The sequence below is a fragment of the Telopea speciosissima genome, chromosome 7 (genome assembly GCF_018873765.1).
Source record: "Telopea speciosissima isolate NSW1024214 ecotype Mountain lineage chromosome 7, Tspe_v1, whole genome shotgun sequence".
Lineage (NCBI taxonomy): Eukaryota > Viridiplantae > Streptophyta > Magnoliopsida > Proteales > Proteaceae > Telopea > Telopea speciosissima.
This window is the reverse complement of record NC_057922.1, coordinates 27,324,123-27,343,172: the sequence shown is the minus strand read 5'-3', so window position 1 is coordinate 27,343,172 and position 19,050 is coordinate 27,324,123. Positions and strand designations below refer to the sequence as shown.

General features: G+C 37.1%; 1 protein-coding gene across 2 annotated transcripts; it reads right to left on the bottom strand.

The window, feature by feature from the left end:
* Positions 1-953: 953 nt before the first annotated feature.
* On the bottom strand, positions 954-17,828 carry LOC122668914 (probable xyloglucan glycosyltransferase 6). 2 transcript variants are annotated; one of them, XM_043865482.1, is made up of 6 exons: positions 17,818-17,828; positions 9,010-9,733; positions 7,253-7,559; positions 3,185-3,475; positions 2,979-3,092; positions 954-2,081 (listed from the first exon to the last, which is right to left on the bottom strand). In XM_043865482.1, exons 2-6 carry the CDS (start codon positions 9,705-9,707, stop codon positions 1,443-1,445), a joined length of 2,049 nt encoding a protein of 682 aa, XP_043721417.1. In that variant the 5' UTR covers positions 9,708-9,733; positions 17,818-17,828; the 3' UTR covers positions 954-1,442. The 2 variants fall into 2 exon arrangements, with proteins under 2 accessions (XP_043721417.1, XP_043721416.1); XM_043865481.1 differs by lacking the exon at positions 17,818-17,828 and having other exon boundaries at positions 7,253-7,561; positions 9,012-9,836.
* Between the last annotated feature and the right edge of the window lie 1,222 nt (positions 17,829-19,050).

Below are 19,050 nucleotides of genomic sequence, written 5' to 3'. Positions count from 1 at the left end.
TTGATTTCAAGACCAAATACCGATCTTTGACCTTGCCTTCTACTTCTTCCCATGGGTCCCCTGGCCCTGACCAGATAACAAACCTGACCATGGCCAGACCAAAGAGGCCCACAATTGTTCAATTCTAAATTTTTGGGATTCTATCAACCTTATCCCTTGGTGCAACGATAAGGTTGCTCTATTGTGATTTGTGATCAAACGGTCACAGATTTGAGTCTGTAAACAGCCTCTCTATGGAAGAAGGGGTACGTAGATTATGACCCTCCCAAGACCCCGCAACATCCCTTTGGCATTGAGGAAGAATGCATCACATAAAAATGTCCGTAACAGAAAATTTGTGTGGCTTTTTAGGCATAAGATATGTACAATCATAGGGTTACAATGAATATACAAATTTAAGTAAAAATCCCATGCTACGGAACTTGGTTCCAACATGATTGCTTTTTCAAGATTTCGTATCTTCTACTCTTGTGTCTTTGGTTCTTAATGAAGCTTTCCACTGTAAATCTTTACGCTTTCATTACTTTTCTCACGAGAGGTGCTTGTTGAACAAACAATGAATCTCTTGAAGGCTCCTTCGAACACTGGGATAGATTATAGATCTTGCAAGGCTCATACACATGTTAAAATCCTATGAACCATCATCCAATTATTTTCAATCCAATTTTTAATGGATTGAAACCTACAGATAGACAAGTTCCAGCCCTAGATCTTTGGCAATTGCAGCTAGTTTTTCCATTAAAAAAATCAGTTATTTTCATCAGTCGTTTTTTCGGCATTAAAAGAATGCAACCTTATATGCTTCATATATCACGCGATAGATAGAAAGAGTGACTACTTCACCTTGTCTATTGCATAATTTCTTTCCATTAATCCAAGAAGCAACATAATTTGTCAACTTCAAGAAATGGTATGAGTTGATAACATGAATTCATTCCCAAAAATACATATGATTGAATCATTCAATAATGGCCAAAATTTAACATTTAATAATCCAATGTTGCCTTGGTTGACATGGCAAAACCAATGTACAGAAAAATTACAGCAAACAAACTGGTTGGTCACAAAGCTTCTACTCTCTTGTATATTTTTCAAATCCTCTTCCCAATTGCTGAGACCTAAAACATACTTTTACAATAAACAGCGCCGGCTGACTTGGCAAGAAGTAACATATCAATCGTTTCTCTGGTAGTAAATAAATAGAATGTTTATGTGAGAAGCAGACAATTGCACACTGGATATACTACCTTGGAACTTCAATTGTGTGCCAAGAACTACCAGAGAATGTATGAATAGGAAAGGCTCTGATTATTGAACTTTGGTGACGGATGTGAAGGTGCGCAAAATGTGACCTCTCATCCTAATCTTTGGTCTCCACAAGTAGCCAATAAATGAGCCAACCTTTGGAAAAGCTTTCACCACTATGGAAAGAGTGAGATATGTCAACTGACCTGCTCTCCAATCAAATCGAGACCAACTACAAGGAACGTGATCCCTTGAAACAATAGAAAGTAGAAGTGAATCCCCTGGGCAGATAACAAGCTTCTCACAGATGCGGTTAATAAAATAAACGCAAGGGCAAGCTCCTTCCTGTACAACCGGTTCTTCTTATTCTTGCCAGTTTTCTTTGTCAACTCTAATTTGTTCAATTCTGAGAGGCCTGAATCCGAAGAGGCCCTGTGGAAACTGTTAATTTCTACCTGAGGATCGGATTCCTTTTCAGCGAAGGCAATTAAATCTGCTTCCGATGATCTTCCCAACTTCTTAGTAACTATCCATTCGTAGGAACTTCCTAATTTGAACAGTCCTGATATCATGGCATTGAATTTTGTGACAGACATTGTGTTCTCAAATAGAAGGTAAGGAACAATAAATGGGAAAGATCTCGGAGCTGGAAGAATGCTCAAGATGGACATGAGTCCAGGCACATAACACACTACCCAAGCTGGTAGCTGAGCTTCTGGCAGGAACATAGTCAATGGGAGAATAATACAGAAGAGAGTGAATGAATAAAACGGCAGGATGAGCTTCCGCAAGAGGAAGAAAAGCAATATTAAGTTCGCTTTCTTTGCCCAACTGATCTGGAAGAAGAAAGAAGAAAGAAAAAAAAATCAGTCAAAGAACTAAATAGCAACTGAAATTACAAAATACAGCACTAGGTAAAAGACTACCCCCCCCCCCCCCCTCTTTGGGCCAGTAACAGAAACATAATTTATTATGAAAAAGGAAAGCCAGAGAACAACATCAGCCACAGAATCAAACATCAGGACAAAGCACCCACTAGGAGAGAAGAAATAAACCAGAGAACGTGCTACAATCAACCCCCCCAAAAAAATGTAACAGAAGATGTAAACTACTAAAAAGGAAACACAGACGGCAGCCTCCTTCGTTTTTATGGAAGGGGGTGGGGGTGACGGGGTGAGGGAAGATGGAGGATTCCCTTCATTCATCTGGCCATGTTGTGACAACAGATGTAACTTGAAAATGCAGCAAGTTTGTTGGATCCAGAATATAGAAGTTCTAAAACAATTCTCCCGCAAAGGAAATTCAATGAAAAGACTAAACATAATCGTTCAGCAGGATTTTGTTGTTCAAATTCTCAAAGCACATTCATGAAATAGAAAATATACAAATAATCAGAAGATTAGAACTTTTTCCGTATCTGCTCGTAAAAATTATAAAATTTCTAAATGTTAAGGTGGGAGAGAGATTTGTAAAAAAGATATATCATCTCTTCAGAGAAATTTAAGCTTTTTTAGTTTTCACTAAATCAGGGAAAGCATGCTTTTCCAAAAGTTGGTAATTTTGTTCTAGGAAGCATAGTTGAGACATAATTTCTTGCTTAGGAAACTCCATTGAACCTTTTAACCCACTGTTCTGATATAAGGCAGATGGACAGTTTAAAGCAATGAATGGAGCTCAGTTACATTGCCGTTGTTTTAAAATTTAAAAGAAGAAGAAGATATAAGCCGCCTCACCTTTGAGCGAAGGATATCGAAGAAGCATAACCGGAACAACTGCATTGGACCTGAATGCCAGCGGTGCTGTTGTTTCTTGTATGCTTCATAGGACTCCGGGAGTTCACAAAGGCTCTGCATGCAAAAGAATGAACATTATTAGGATCTTGAGAATACGATCCCAAATGTTTTGAATATGACGATGACAGGATACCAGTCAAACAAACCTTAACATCATTTAGATATATGAACTTCCATCCACAAAGATGAGCACGGACAGCAATATCCATGTCCTCTACAGTTGTTCTTTCCATCCAACCACCACATTCTTCAAGAGCTTTGATCCTCCATACACCAGCAGTTCCGTTGAAACCAAAGAAATTGATAAATATACCATTAACCTGTTGCTCAACCTCAAAGTGGAACGTTAAATTTATGTTCTGCAATCTTGTAAGTAAGTTCTCATCCTTGTTTACAAAGGCCCATCTTGTCTGGACTAATGCTAGATCATCATTCCCCTTCAGAGAAAGAAAGAACAATTTGAAGTCAGTAAGGACAACAAAATCACCTAATTTACTGCCTCTTTCTCAAAAAAAAAAAAAAAAAAAGATTCATATAAAATGAAACATTGCTGGAAACACAGAACATGACTAACGTAAGAGAGCGCCACATGATCAAATCTAAGTTAAGAAGCTTGAGAAAGATGAAGATAGGAAAGGATCAGATGGTCTTCCAATCTGGAAGTGCACGAGAGATGGAGTTAAGCCAGCCATCAAAGAGGAAAAGTTTGTTTTTTTTCATGTACAAGAACAAAGATGACACAGATTTGTACCAATTATTATAAAATCAAGTTTATGAACTAAAGAACAAAACTTCAAGTGGAGTGATTAAGCAAATCCTAGAAAATGGAACAATGGTACAAAATAAAAGAAAAATAATTTGTTATTATTCCCAGTAGATCAACATTAGATATTTTTATTCAGGGGATGAATAGGGAACTCAAATATTAATTCAAAGAAAGAATATGTATGAGAAAGCATATGGAAGGATCACAACGAAAGAAGTTGGTGGGTTATGTTTGGAAGGAGTCTCATAACAAGGACATGGACATGTGTTGTTGTCTGATTTGAGTATGGGATTTCCAACACCCAAAAAAATTAGACACGCAAGACATGACTAGAACTATGTTCCCCACTCCCCTCTCTTCTTAAAGAGAAATTCATGAACTGTCAAGTAATGTGGGCAATACATGTCTAGGTCCAACAAGTGAGTATGACCAGAAAAGAAAAAAAGGCATCCATATGACATAAGTTAAGGACATGTATTATAGACTGGTAACATGCTTGAAGACAACAAAGGGTGAAGATCAGCATGTTTTCAACCAAGGTCCTAATTTTATGGTCTCGACCAGGTCGAGTCTTCCGAGACCTAGAGATCTCGGCGAGACTGCATTTTTTTTTTATGTTTCGAAATTATGTTTCGGTGGCCATATGGCCATAGTTGGCTCCAAAACTTTAAAGTAAGCTTGTTTTAGGCTTAATAAACATATTTAGAGGTTCAAATTGAAGAAAAAAAACACTCAATTCTTAACTCCCAAGTTCCAACAATACAATACTATGACTCTATGAGTACTGAGGAGGTCGAGATTCTCGAAATATTCAAGATTTCTACGAGATTTCTCAAAATATTCAAAATCTTGGTCGAGATTTCTCGAAATATTCAAAATCTCGGTCAAGATTTTTGAGAGTTGACATTTTTGGGTTTCGTATGCTATCTCGTCTCGACTAGCTCGAGTTTACCGAGATTTCCGAGATCTCGGCGAGATTTTGAACTATGTTTTCAACCATGTTATACTCTATGCCAACACCAAGGGTTCTCATTAAGCCCATCCATTTCCCCTGGTTATGGATGACTTGATTATGCATATAGCAGAAGAGGTTCCATGATGTGTGTTAGCAGGTAACATAGATTCAACTTGACAAGAATATAAGGAATAAATTCACAACCAGAGTAAGGATAGATTAGCATCAAAAGGTTCAAAGAGATAAAATATACAGAATGCAGTAATAGGAAAAAGAAGATTGTATTGAAGATTTATGACCATGATACACCCCAAAATGATAGATCCAACATTTTGTAATCAGGTTAAATGAGAAACCTGTTTTGTTGACCTTCAAACCTCAGTGGAAGATAATGGTACTTCAAAAGTTGCAAATTCAAGGATTGAGAAAGACATGTCGAACAGACTGAGGTAAATAAGAAAGTGAGCAAAGTATTCTAGGCAGGATAGAGGATGCCCAATTTTGTTTGAAGAGAAAGAGATAAAAGATGGATTGGGAGCTCATATTTTAGTATATTCCTCATCAGGGCCTGTGACACAGATTAAGGGTGGTAGGGGCAACAATTCACATCCTTTGGCTTGGGATAGTGACCCCACCACCTCCGAATAACCTCTCCTTTTCCTGTCTCATGTTAGGACAGAGGTCGGGATGCCAGTGGCTGATGCAGGAAGAACAGTTCGACTGGGCCTTAATAGGCTTAATTTCAAGGCCCCAATGGCTTATAAGGGCTTTGGGATCTTTTATTTTGGGTTATTTATTGTAAAAGGGTGTTTTAATGGGCTAATGTAGTATCTGAGTACACAAGATGTTATTTGCTGTCCAGAGTATGATTGGTTTTTTTTTTTTTTGCATGGGCTTGGTTAGTTAGGGGCTATTTGATCTGCCGTATAGCCCTTGTAACTCTTCATTACGGTAAGCTCTGCTTTATGAAATTATCAGAGGGAATGTTCAGCAATCAAGGAACACGTTTATAGCAGATGGGTATGCTGACATGGATAAGGAGATAAAAAAAAAAAAAAAAGATTAAAGAAAAAAATGTAAAGTTTTGTTGACTAGGAATCTAGGATAGAACTGACAGGAGAGAAAATGAGAAAAATTCATGCAAATGATTTTTTTTTTCCTATGCACAACGAAGGCTAAATCACCAGTGAGAAAAAGAAAACATACTGCAACTCAACCAATTGGAAGGGTGGCACCGGAGGAAGAGGATGGGAAGAAGACGTATGGAAGGATGCGCCTATTGAAATTTTCTTGGGAAGAACTTGCAATGAGTAAAATACAATAATATTTGATGATGTGTCATGTTTCAATGGGATTTTGTCCTGGATATCAATTATTTTAGATATGACATGTGTCCTTTCTCTGTCATTACTATACAGTCACCCTTTGCATCTCCTCTTTCATCTGTTGGGAATGGTGAAAAGATACTTGATCACTTACTGTTTTTCCTTTTTCTTTTCTTTTTATTGAGAAAAAGAGCTCGATTAGACTTCAATGACCAAACAGGATTGATATGGATAAACAAAAGTAGCTGCCATGAGGCTTTGTTGGGTCTAACAAACTAACTTTTTTTAAATAATCACCTCCATTTTAATTTTTTCTTTTTCCAATTCTCGTGAAAAGAACATCAAAGATTGCTCTAGATGGTGTATATATAGGGTTGAACCCGAAAGAAGAGTGATGCAGATCCTAGCCTCCTCAAATTGAAGAAGCCACCCTAAGCCTAGGGTTTCAGTAGGAGCCCTACCTAGGACTACATCAAAGAGTTGGTCTAGTAGTTGGACAGTCTGGATTGATGAGGATTTAATGCATTTTGTAACAGATTTAAACCTAAAGCAACCAGCAATCAACAAGATATAACTTAAGAGAAAGAAGTGAGAAGAAGAGAAACAAGAGTGAAGAAGGCAGCAAGACACGCTACTGATTGGAGAGAAGAGACAGCCTCCAATTGGTAGTATGTGTATATTTATATAAAGACTTGATATAATTACCAGTATGCCCTTAGAATAAAAGCACCCATGACTTAACACTAAAAACATAAGAGTGAACAAGTATACCCCTGCGGTATACAAGTCTACCACCAAGCTATATAATTCTTAACATACTTATATCACATCCTAGCCCAAAGCCAGCTCTGAGTTCTCTTCTTGACCAGCCTGGACCTAAGTTTTTGACCCCTTTATTAGACAATTACTATAATTTTATATGGCAAAAAGAACAAAGCAGGTTGATATTGTATGGTCCAGGTCCAGGTCCAGCCAGATGAAATGTATCTGTTCAGCTCCACATTGCTTGTTTCAAGACAGGGTAACTAATTTTAGGTTTATTTTTTTGGTAGAACACTAATTTTAGCTGTGTACACTAAAAGCATTAATCTAATTCTATAGACGTTTTTTTGAATTGCACTAGTTGATAAATTTGTGGGTGAAAATAGGATATGGAATATAAACCAACCTTAAAGTGGGGGACAGTTTTCTTCAAGAAATCTGGTCCAGGTTGAAAATCAGCATCAAAGATTGCCACAAACTCATAATCCTTTACATAGTCACAGCCCATTGCAGATTTGAGGTTCCCAGCCTTGTACCCTGTGCGGATGAGACGGTGTCTATACACAATCCTTACACCCTTCTGTTGCCACTTCTGTACTTCACCCTTGATAAGATGTTGACAGTCCAGATCATCAGAGTCATCTAGGACTTGTATGAGCATTCTGTTCCTAGGCCAGTCCTGTATGCAAAGTGCTGCAATTGACTGCTGATAACACTGTAGCAATGCAAATGGGAATAGGTCTTTAGTCTTTACAATGTACGCCCTTCAATCAAGCAAAAGAAGTGTTGTTGAAAGATAAATGCATCCCTGAAGAATATGCATTCCAGTGCAGACTGCAGAGTAGATAAGCTCAAACATACATAGATAAGGCTTTGCCAGGCAAAAAGAAAAGGCAATATAACAAACATTTCCACCTGGTCTGACTGAAGAGGCTTGTTAGATGTTTGAAACACTTGTGATGAATCTTGTCAAGAGAAAACAATTTGATATAAACCTACACAAGAATTTTGAAGCTAGACTAACCTTAGTAATTAATGTTTTTATTTGCCAATTGTCAAACCATAACCCAGTGAACCAAATCTCAGATAGGAAACCAGATGTTTACAGAAGTAAAGTCCTTGAAGTACTGAGCCCATAAATGCAAATTATGGATGATTCATTCTCTCATGGTCTTCACAGGTTCAAAGATTCAAATAAAAAAGGGAACACCTCAAACCATATCTTTCTTTGAGTAGCACAAAAAACCTCAAACCAGAAAGTGTTGTTATTTGAATAAAAACATCGGGAGGTTAACATGACTCGAACAAAAGCACAGTGAATTTAAGATGGTTATCAATGCCGGCACATTTTTGCCTAGCTGTCAAGGTTGTGATAACTAAGAATTGTCAAGGTGATATAGTTTCTATTAAATTTTAGTATACTTGGATATGTTGAAGCATTATTATGCTTTCAAATACATAAGTTTTTAAAAGCCAAATCAGGTAATAAACCTAAACAATTTAAAGATCCCCAAAGTTTAGGTTGGTAATCCAAGTATATGCAACATGCACCTTAAGGATTCCGACAAGCACCAAATGAAAAAAATCTTTTGACTATGAAGGGGTTGGAGAGGTCAAGTTCACTCATTGACCTTCCTAGTCCTTTATGTAAAGTACAAAACAGTTTGGACAATAACTTGTCGATTAGTAAGGAGTCAACAGGGAAATGGCTGATCCACTAAAAATGTTAAATTTGATACCAGCGAAGAAGTTTCAGTTGTCCTAATCAAGAATTACTCAAGAAAACAAGAGCATATTCAAACCAGAGTAATGATCCCATTAATTTAGATAGAGTGCGTGTCACAAAATGAAACAGGAGATCCTCAGCAAATACAGAGTCGCGTAAAATTCCCTCAAGTTTTTGAAGCATTCAAGTAAATGACTATTAGTTTAGATGACAAGTCTATCAGAGCATAAGCGTTAACTCAAGATTCCAGCTTGATTCGTCTCCCGCAGTTGACCGATCCACTTAGCGTGAATTAATCAAGTAAAATTAAAGTAGCTAAAACATTGAATTTGAATTAGAATTAGAAGGCATCGCAGAAATGTAAGAAAAATTTAGACGAACTAGAAACAGATGAGCCCAGATCAGAGCAGCAAGGGAGCAGAGACCTACATCTTCTTACCTCCCTCTCGTTGCACATCGGGATCTGCATCAGCACCATCGGATAATCCTCAGCATTCTCATTCTCAATGTCCCCAGAAAATTCCATCAATGGAATAGGCTTCATCTTACGAAACTTGATCCAGATACACCCCAGCACCAAAACGATCCGATCCACCGACTGGATCAAGAACAGAGCAATACAAACATTGGCCAGACTCTGCAACGGTGGCGCCAGATAATTCACTCTTATATTGAGCCAAGTAGCATAAACAAGCTCAACCAAGTCCAATGCTTTCGCCATTGAAGGAGGACTGAAATGCCATCCTTTGAAGTAAGCTAAAAGCTCAAAAACCAGCAACAAAATAACAAGAACCAAGAACACCTTAATAATCCGATAAAGCCGAGATTGAGTCCTCGAAGGAGAAGACGAAGCGATTCTCCGGTTAGCTGTACGGATGAGAGAGACGGATCCATTGGTAACCCAGATGAGAGCATTGAAAGCTTGCTGGAACTTGAGAAGGTAAACCCAAGAGAGCTGGCGAGCATTCCGACTCCGGTCTTTCTCAATAGCACTATCGGCAACGACGATTGGACTACCGATCTCCACCGAAGTAGATAACTTAGGGTTTTCAGATTTGTTAGAGAATAATAGTTGGTCCCTCTCTTTCTCCTTGTTCCACCATTCCTGAAAATCGTAATTGGGTGGTGGAGACATGGGCAAATCGAAGCAATTCAAGCTACCACTCTATCTCTGTTTGTGTTTGTGTGTGTCTCTCAGTGAAGCATTTGAGTCTGTGTGTGAGGTTTTTGAGAGATCTGGTGAAGGAGAGAAATGTGGGAGAAGGGGGATTCGGTGTCGCTAAATGTAGAAACAGCCCACCAAATTTAGCGGGGATCACTCACGTATACGTATGTCTTTTTTAACATTTAGGAAAGAGGAAAGCGGTGATTAATGCCTTAATGATGAGAGAGAGAGAGAGAGGGCAGCATTAAAGTCTTAATACTAGATCTGCTAAAAGGTTATTTACACACCAGTTTTGATTTCAGTACCTCTTCTGTTCTGTTCTCTCTCTGTCTTCTTTGTTTGTTTACAGGGAAAGAGTGTAAAAAATTAAAAATTAAAAAGGAAAAGTCTGCGCTGCGGTTTCAGATGCAAAACTTTCTATGTGGATCGTATTCACGCGTGGGTCCCATGTGGGGTTCCATGAATTTTGGCCGTTTGATCAACCCAACCTGTCAATCCATGACCCTCTATTTCTTCCCGGCTTTCCTAATCGTGTTTCCACCTGCAGCAAAGTATCTCATAGGACCGTCAAACCGGGTTCGACTCTTGTCCGCCTTTTCACACTTCATAGGTTGTATCACAATACGTAACGTTAACTGGTCGCGTGATTCCTGCGCCTACACACAAGACCGTCGAAATAACCTTACCTACCTCGTAATGAACTGAAAATTTTCATTTAATCAAGTGCTACTGCATGCACTCTTATTGGTCCCTCATGCTGGTGCAAGCGTTACATGACCAAATAGAATAATGAACCCTAAAGCCAATCAAAAAATTTCAAATAATAATAATGGGAGAGGGTTGGATATGTTGGTAGCTTTTGGTAAATTAGCAACATACACCAATCACAAGGATGAACACAAGGGCAAGAGAATCTTTTTTAAAAGGGAAGGTGAGGGGATAACACTTAACACATGCTAGGCACCATAATAGTGTGCTCTGTCTTTCTCATAAATAATAATATGAGAAAAATAATGATGTCTGGTTGCGTGGATCCTATGCCCAAACACAGGAGTGTGCTAAATTACTGTCAAACCCCTTATGAAATAAAAATTTTCATCCATGTTGATGTTCTTGTATGTGCTCTCATTGACCCTCACATTGATGGAGAAGATACATGACTAGGTAGTGGTCTCTAACTCATAATATTAATAATAAGGGCAAGAAATAGTGGCTCGGTTTTAGGCATTTTGGAAGATCTGAATTTGAGGTATTTTAGACAGGATAAATAGGGGTAAGAGTAATGATTCCAAATACATGATCTATTGTGTTGATGTTCATGAAAACTTTTAGTTGCACAACTGATCAACCAACTTTCCTCCTAATAATATGGTTCATAGTTTGGAGAGTATTCATGTTCGGATCATTCGTCCAATTGCATGGCAGTCATCGATAGGTTGATATTGGTTATCTCAAATTTGGAATAGCTAGCTAGCTAGGGATGTCAATCAGTTGAATTTGGTCAACACCTCTCTCGAGGACTTAAGCCAGCGCTTTGTTGTACTGACAGCCACCACCACACCAAAAAGCGCTTCCTAGAGACCAAAATTGACTATATATAATTGATCTTCGTAGCCAAGACCAAGAGAATTATCAATTCTTAAGGTTCTTAATTGATGGATTAAGCCATTTTTTTTTTATAAAGATAGAGAAATTACATTGAATCTAATGGTCCTTAAGTCTTCCCCCCACCCCCCCTCCCCCCCCCCCCCCAAAAAAAAAACCAATGATCCTTAAATAATAGGTGGTACACAGTTGGGTTTGGGATCTAACCAATAGATATATCAGATCAATACCGGTTGGACCGCAAATTGACCGGTTAATAGTGTTTTGAGGTTAATGGTTTCTGGTGAAAAATATAGTTTAGGAAAAAGAATTAATAGATCTAATGCTTCATCGTGGAGCGAAGTTGTTGACGTATTCTTTCCAGGTGTCGTCTTAAGTTGACTTTTGAAGATTTTAAATTTGATTCGTTTGGACGGTGATCGGTGATTCGGTGACTCTGAGTGGTCCGGAACTTCCACGAAATGGTAAACTAATAATATCTTTAAAAAATAAAAAAAACAAATGAGAAAACGTGGTGACACATGCATTGGTTGGATGTCCAGCACATCCAGCTTGTAGACAGTGATTATAGATGTCAAACAATGAGAAAAATCTAACTGTAATCACATTAGTTATAATCACAAATATTAAGGGAATCACTTAGATCAACCACGTGTTAACTTTTAGCATCAAATTCAAATCAACTTTTTTTTTTGGATAGAAAAATTCAATTCATTTACCTAAGGGACTGTTTAGGCTGGGTTTGGTATGCATTTTTTGATTGTATTCTAGGTTGATTTCATATTTTCAGTTGGAAAACAAGGTTTTAACTCAAGCGGGTCACTCGAATCAAGTAAAAAATTCATGAAACTTGGTTCGGAGTCATGAAGACTCACTAGGTTTAAAAATATGGCCAAAGTAGGTCCGAGTCAGTTCAAGAATTCATTGACTCAGTGTTTTTAGCTCGAGTCATGTGAAAATCACCGAGATTTTTTTATTTATTGGAACTATAGTATTCATTGGTCATAAGTACGTTATACAACTAAAAAAACCTTAGAATTTTTGTTCGTTTTCTTCAATATTAGCCTCTCTTTTTTCTTCTCATTTGTGAAACAATTATAGGCTTAGTCCCTCCTCACTCGGAAAAGGAGAAGAAGAAAGATATTAAAGAAATGCATTGCCCTCATCAGGTTTGACTTGTTTGAGTCACCATGTAGTGAAAAGGACGAGTTAAGTAAAAAAAACCTAGTTTTCCAATCATGGTATTTAGAAATTGACATCGTCTCTTGATTGCCCTTTGTCTTATTTTCAAAAGTTCTTTAAATTAAGAGTATAAAGGGTTTCAAAAATAATTTGACAGTGACTTATTATTATGTCATTGTCATGTATATTATTTGAAAAACATATCTGAAATGATAGTGTTTACCCTCAATGGAAAAAGTAACGTGTATATGTTAGTGTAGGGCCATGCATTTTGGTAGCAATCCCCCTCCTATATAGGGCTGAGAATTGATGCCAGGTTGTGTGTAGCCTGCACTAGCACCCCAACCAATGGGACAATGCACGGGGGCGCTTGGTCATTTCATAACCCCTTGTGAGAGGGTATAGAAGAATATATATATAAAATAGGTATCTAAGCTAATCATAAATAAAAAAATGGTGAAATAGGAAATGATGTATCACATAGAACTAAAATAGGATGGAGAAAGTGGAGATGTACACTCGGAGCGTTGTGTGAGTGACGTATTTCTTTTAAAACTTAAAGGAAAATTTTATATGATAGTCATACGACCGGCTATGATGTATGGTGCAGAATTTGGACAGTTAAGAAGCATCATATAGATAAACTCAGTGTAACCGAAATGAGAATATTGAGATGGATGAGTGACAAAACCAAGAAGTATAAAGTAAGAATTAATCATATTAGAGAGCTGATTTGGGAATAGCTCTGATACATGATAAGCTATGACAAAGTTATTTGAAGTAGTATGTTCATGTTCAACAGAGATCTTTAGATGCTCTGACACAAAAGAGTGATTTAATTCAAATTGAAAGAACTAAAGGGCCAGTGATAGATCTAAAATGATGTTAAGAGAAATGGTGAGGAAAGACATGAATAACTTAAGCCTTGTATCAAGCATGACCTTGAATTAATAGAATTGATTAGAGGGCAACGTTCCATATAACTGATCTCATTTAATTGGGATAAAAATTTTAATTGGGTTCCTTATTTCTTGAGAGAGACCTCACATCATTAGAAACTCTTCACGCACAAGATTCTAGTATCCATCTCCTAGGGGGTGTTGCTGTGGACCCTCTAAACATGTGCACATGACAAAAAAAATATGGAGAACTCAAATCCATCTTTCATTCTTATCCCAACTCAAAATCTTTTGAGATTGGTGTGTGGTTTGTGTGATTATACTTTCATCAAAAAAAACTGTGTTGCGTGTGTTGGGTGCGTGGGTTTAGATGTGTGCGTGTAATGTGTGTTGTGTATATCTGCCATTCTACAGTCTTAAAAATCGGTTAACATTTTGGGATTGATATGTGGTTTGTGTGATTACTTTCATTAAAAAAAACAAAACACACTTGAAAACCCTATCAAACAAATTCAATATTCAATAGAAAAAATAAAAAAGATGATGGAGCTAGTCTATGAAAATGGATATCGAAAAATGGAATCGAAGTCATTAATTAGGCTTCAGTGGAAAAATAAATTTTTTTTATTCTCAACACCATATTAAATTAAGTTAATTAAGCAAGGTTTAATGTGAAGAAAAATTAGTAATGGTGCTAAAACCAAGATTGGAGATTAGTTGCAAGAAAACGTGATAAGAGTGATACTGGCTGGATATCTTTCATTCTGTCTTCGATCCCCCGACCGTTTGTGGGTCAATAGGAATCAATCAACCCATTCTATTTTGGAATGCCAATTTGCCTGATGAGACGTATGGTTGGGACTAGAGTTTTTGCTTCGAGATTAATCTTTCTTAATGTATCAATTTTCTTTAATTGGTTTCCACATTTTTAATTAGTTGGGTAGATAGTCACCCTCTATTTTGTAATTTTTTTTATTACCATTGACAAGTAATATTATGTTAAAAACAAAAGCATCAAGAATTGCTTCCTCTTGACGTGGTGGCGGTGGCTGCCAATGCAATAGGGTGCTGGTCTAAATCCAAGGGAGAGGTCGTTGGTTTGACTCTTCTTCCATTGGATGTTAGAGGGCAAGCCTTTGTGCATTAGTAAGGTTGCTCCATTGTAACCGTATGGTTACAAATTCGAGTATAGAAACAATCTCTCTATAAAAGCAGGGGTAAGACTACATATATTATGACCCTTCCCAGATCCACAGTGGCAGGATCTTTGTGCACTGAGTACATGCTTTTTTTATATAAGTCCAAATAAAGTCTGGCATCTATAAAAGTACATGTAAAAAAAAAATCTCTGAAAATTTTGAATTAATATTAAAAATATGAGGAAAAAAATACACTACAAGATCTGTCATATGATTGGAGTAGGTGAGACCCCAAATTTTAGTATGAAAAACCCATATATGGTGTGATCTTCCCATGCATCTAACAGTATTAATTAATTGATCCAACTAATATGTGACATGACAAAATGAGGCTGCTAGAAACAAGCATGTTTTGCTTCCTCTTTCAAAATCTTACTTTCCACACGAAAGACTCTTTGCCGTTTTTCAAAATCAATGGAGAAGTTTGGATTCCTAGCAAGGCAAGAAATGTTTGCTTCCTTGCTTTATTTTCTTACATCATATAACTATTAATATTCTAACACATTTTATACTAAAATTATTAATATTGCACCATGGAACCAAGTGGGGTCATGAAAAATTAGTTATATCACTATAGTTCATTAATTCCCTTAATGGATATATCCATGATTGTACATATTCCTTAACTAATTCTTCCCTTTTAATGTGGTGTTGAGAATAAAAAACTTTTTCATGTCTCTCATGGAACCCAAAAAAAATAAATAAAAAATAAAAAATAATTCAATGCTTTGTGGGCTTCTTCATGCCTAAATATATGTTCTTTAATTATGTAAATGAACAAGAAAATCATCATTCTATCGTAAGATCGATACCAGATTAACTAGATTGTACGAAATTATAAGTAGTTTTGCATAATGGAAATTAGTTGGTTCCTTGCCAAATGAGATCACTAAAGACCATTTCCTTGTTGATTTGAATGTTTATTCGGATATTTACTATTTGTATTCCCTACGTCTTCTCCTTTCTACATGGCAAGTTTCAGGATTTTGATTGAATGTACACCTTATACAAAGCTTTTCGAATTTATCTTTAAATTGTTCAAATGCTTCAAAGACAAATATGACATTTTCAAACAAATTTTTATTTTCATTTGTATGTCAAAATGGACAAAAAAAAAATTAACAAATGACTAAATGATGATATGTACAATAGTTTGACAAAGTTCAAATAACAACAAACTTATATCATGAAAAATATGACAACTAGCTGACAATAAGCGTGCAAGTTTGGCCTTGTGAGTCTAGGCCCACACGAAGCCCATGTTGAGCCAAATTGGGTCTGAGATGGGTTTTCAGCCCGTGGGACAAGACAAGGCTGGGATTTCTAAACATAGGGTTGGACCGGTTCGGGTCTGGGCTGAGCTCAGCCCAGCCAGGACCGTCCCAACCTTATGTGTATACTGCATATGTTAATACTAATAAACATGGATGTGTTGTCAAATGTAAATTGATAATATTTATTAGGACTGATGTTCTCTGTGCCGCAGCCTAGCTTGCGCCCAGATACTTGGGCCTGCCATTCAGGGGGGCAGGGTGGTCATTTCACCAACCACCATGTGTCTGGGCGCAGCCTACGCCTCCAACACAGAGAACATTTGGCCTTTTTATTACTATATTTTAAATAGTAGTAATAATAATATAATAGGAGAGGTTCTCCGGCCTACATAATAAAAAAGGGAAAGTAATTATGGCAATATGCTAAGAGAGGAGGGGCACTTTGGGAACTTTGTTTAATAGGGGACTTACAATGCTTCTAGATCGATGGATTAGTCCAGAGTCTTTAGACCACCATGTCCCATCTTTGGCCGGCATACTAAAAAATCTTTGGAATCTGACAAAAAGGGAAGGGAAATTTATGATAAATCAGCCCTCACATGAACAATGATATGTGAGAGGGTGTATAATTTCACTTTTGAACTGCATTTTACCAAACTTTTTCGCTAACATAGTTGCTCATCTTTGAGATAGGCAAGTCGAGAGGGTATTTGTAGATCAACACCTAAGTTTTTGACATATGGAAGAGAGGCCACAATCTTTTACCATATGGATATCTAGCTAATGATCTGGATTGGTCAAATGTCAGTTTCCATCAAGACTTAATTATATACCCTCAAATTTGTGTCCATGCATCCTCTCAGACTCTCGCGGTTCTAAATTTATAATTCTTAATTTTCCCATTTCGTAAACTTTGTGTAAGAGCAACAAGAGACCTTGGGGTCTATCTATTCACAAAATGTCAACGCTACTCATTCTACCATGTAGCAGAATTTGAATGTTGGTCTAGAGCAGGTCTTGAGGATGGAAGAACTATGGCTACTTTAAGCCCTGTTTGTTTGGAGGGGTAAAGTGAAGTGTTTAGAGAGAAAAAGTTGGACAGTTATCAGATAACCTCTGCAATTCAGGTTTTCCTGTTGGTTAGATGTCTTCTCCACCCACCTCCTTCAAAGTACCACCAAAATTGGTATGACTCTTGCACTGTCCATGGGAAAGTTGCAATCTCTCTCTCTCTCTTGATTTTTCTTCCTTCTCCATTCCAACAATTCAAATATTGTCATAAGGGGATGTTGCTCATAAGATCAAAACTTCTATGTTCTAGTGATGAAACAACTTGGGTGATGATATTGGGATTAATAACATGTGTGCTGAATATGAAAAGTTTAATCAATCCCACACTACTAAGATATCAAAGAAGATATGTTGAAGAACATACAATTATCATTGAGCAAAAGAAGAATGGTTGTCTCATGCAACAACTAAACAGTCTTCAAGTCTGGTCATGTGGCCCTTGCTCTAGTGCAGGGGCATCAACATAGACGTGATTTTTTATTTCATGGGGGTAAGGTGGTACTAAATTACTTTTCCTTGTTTTTCTTCGGTAGAAGACATAAGAGAAAAAAAAGATTGCAATTGAATTATGGAAGATGAAGAAACATTGCCTGCTCCATGCACAAAAGAAATACAATGTTTGCTTGATGATTTAAAAAAAAAAAACCAGAAAAGAAAAGAAAAAAATGGTTTAAGTAATAGTCCAAACAAGTTGTACATTTTTGTGCTATAACAATGTTAGAATCTCATATATCCATTTATAAATTGGATGTAAGTAGTCAGGTGGTACATAATACAATGTCACATTGAGAGGAAGCCGATCAACACTTTGAACACCCCACCCCCAAATCAATCACAAAGAAGACTGGGCTTTCTCTCTCTCTCTCTCTCTCTTTGTCTCTCCACCCCCCCCTCTGCTCTCTCTTTGACTTCTGCATTTATCTCTCCCTCTCAAGTCTCAAGTCGTGTCTCTGCACATTCAAACTTGCTTTTGTCTCCATATTAAGGTTTTATAACCTGCAAAGTTTAGGGAAGACTTAAAATCGCCTTCTTCACCTGTTTGGCAAACTCTTGTAGCTCCTAAACCCCTCTTGTTTGGTTTTCAAGCCGACTCAGCCAGGTGATATCTATCAGAGAGCCTAAAGCACCAAGAACATTCATTAACAAATGGAAATACATTTTTTTTTTTTGGACAGGTTATATAGATGGGTACCCCTAGTTTTGCTCTGCGGAAGGCTGATATGGCACAATTTTGACCATTGGATATCTCAGAGTAGTCTGGATTGGTCTATAGTAAACTCAGATTCAATCATATATTCTCTATGTATTGGCATGCATCCTCCCCAAATATTGAATTTTTCAACACATCGTTTTGCCACTTAGCCAATTCCAACTTGGTTGAAACTTGATATGCATGTTAGGGGATCTTGGGATCTACAAGTTCACATGAAATTTCAGCCCCATTTGACATGGCAGATGCGTTTAGAGACAACTCGTGACGTTCTCAGACAGTCACATTGATATTGGGATTCAATTATTTTTTAAATGGTATTAATACGCACGCTACTGGAAACTAAGGCTGTGTTTGTTTGTCAAGAAATAGATAGAAAAGAAAAGAAAAAAAAATGTATCTTGGATAGAAAAGAAAAGGAAAAAAAAAATCTTTTCTAAATGTTTGGTCGGATAGAGAAAAGAAAAGAAAAGAAAATTGTTTGGGCTTACAGTACACACGTTGGTGTTTGTTTGTAGGAGCTCCATTTGCAGTGCTCGCTCTGGTGACTGATTGAGCTGTGTTCTTTCATCTATGACTACTGTAAAGAAGAATGGATGAAGGTGGCAAAAGGTTGAGAATCGTAACTGGTGATGGAGAAGAGAGCTAAGGAGGCACTCTCTTCACTTCCTATTTCCTACATCTTGCCTATTTCGTTTTTTAAACCTTAAAAATGATGGATATTTTTGTTTCTCTTTCATTATCAATGCAAATACTTAAATCGGCTACAAGATTGATATTGGAGCTCCCTGTTTCAACATTCATCCATTAGCCCGTGTTTGAAATTCAAGAAAAGAAAAGAAAAAAATGGATGTACCTTTTTTTCTTCTCTTG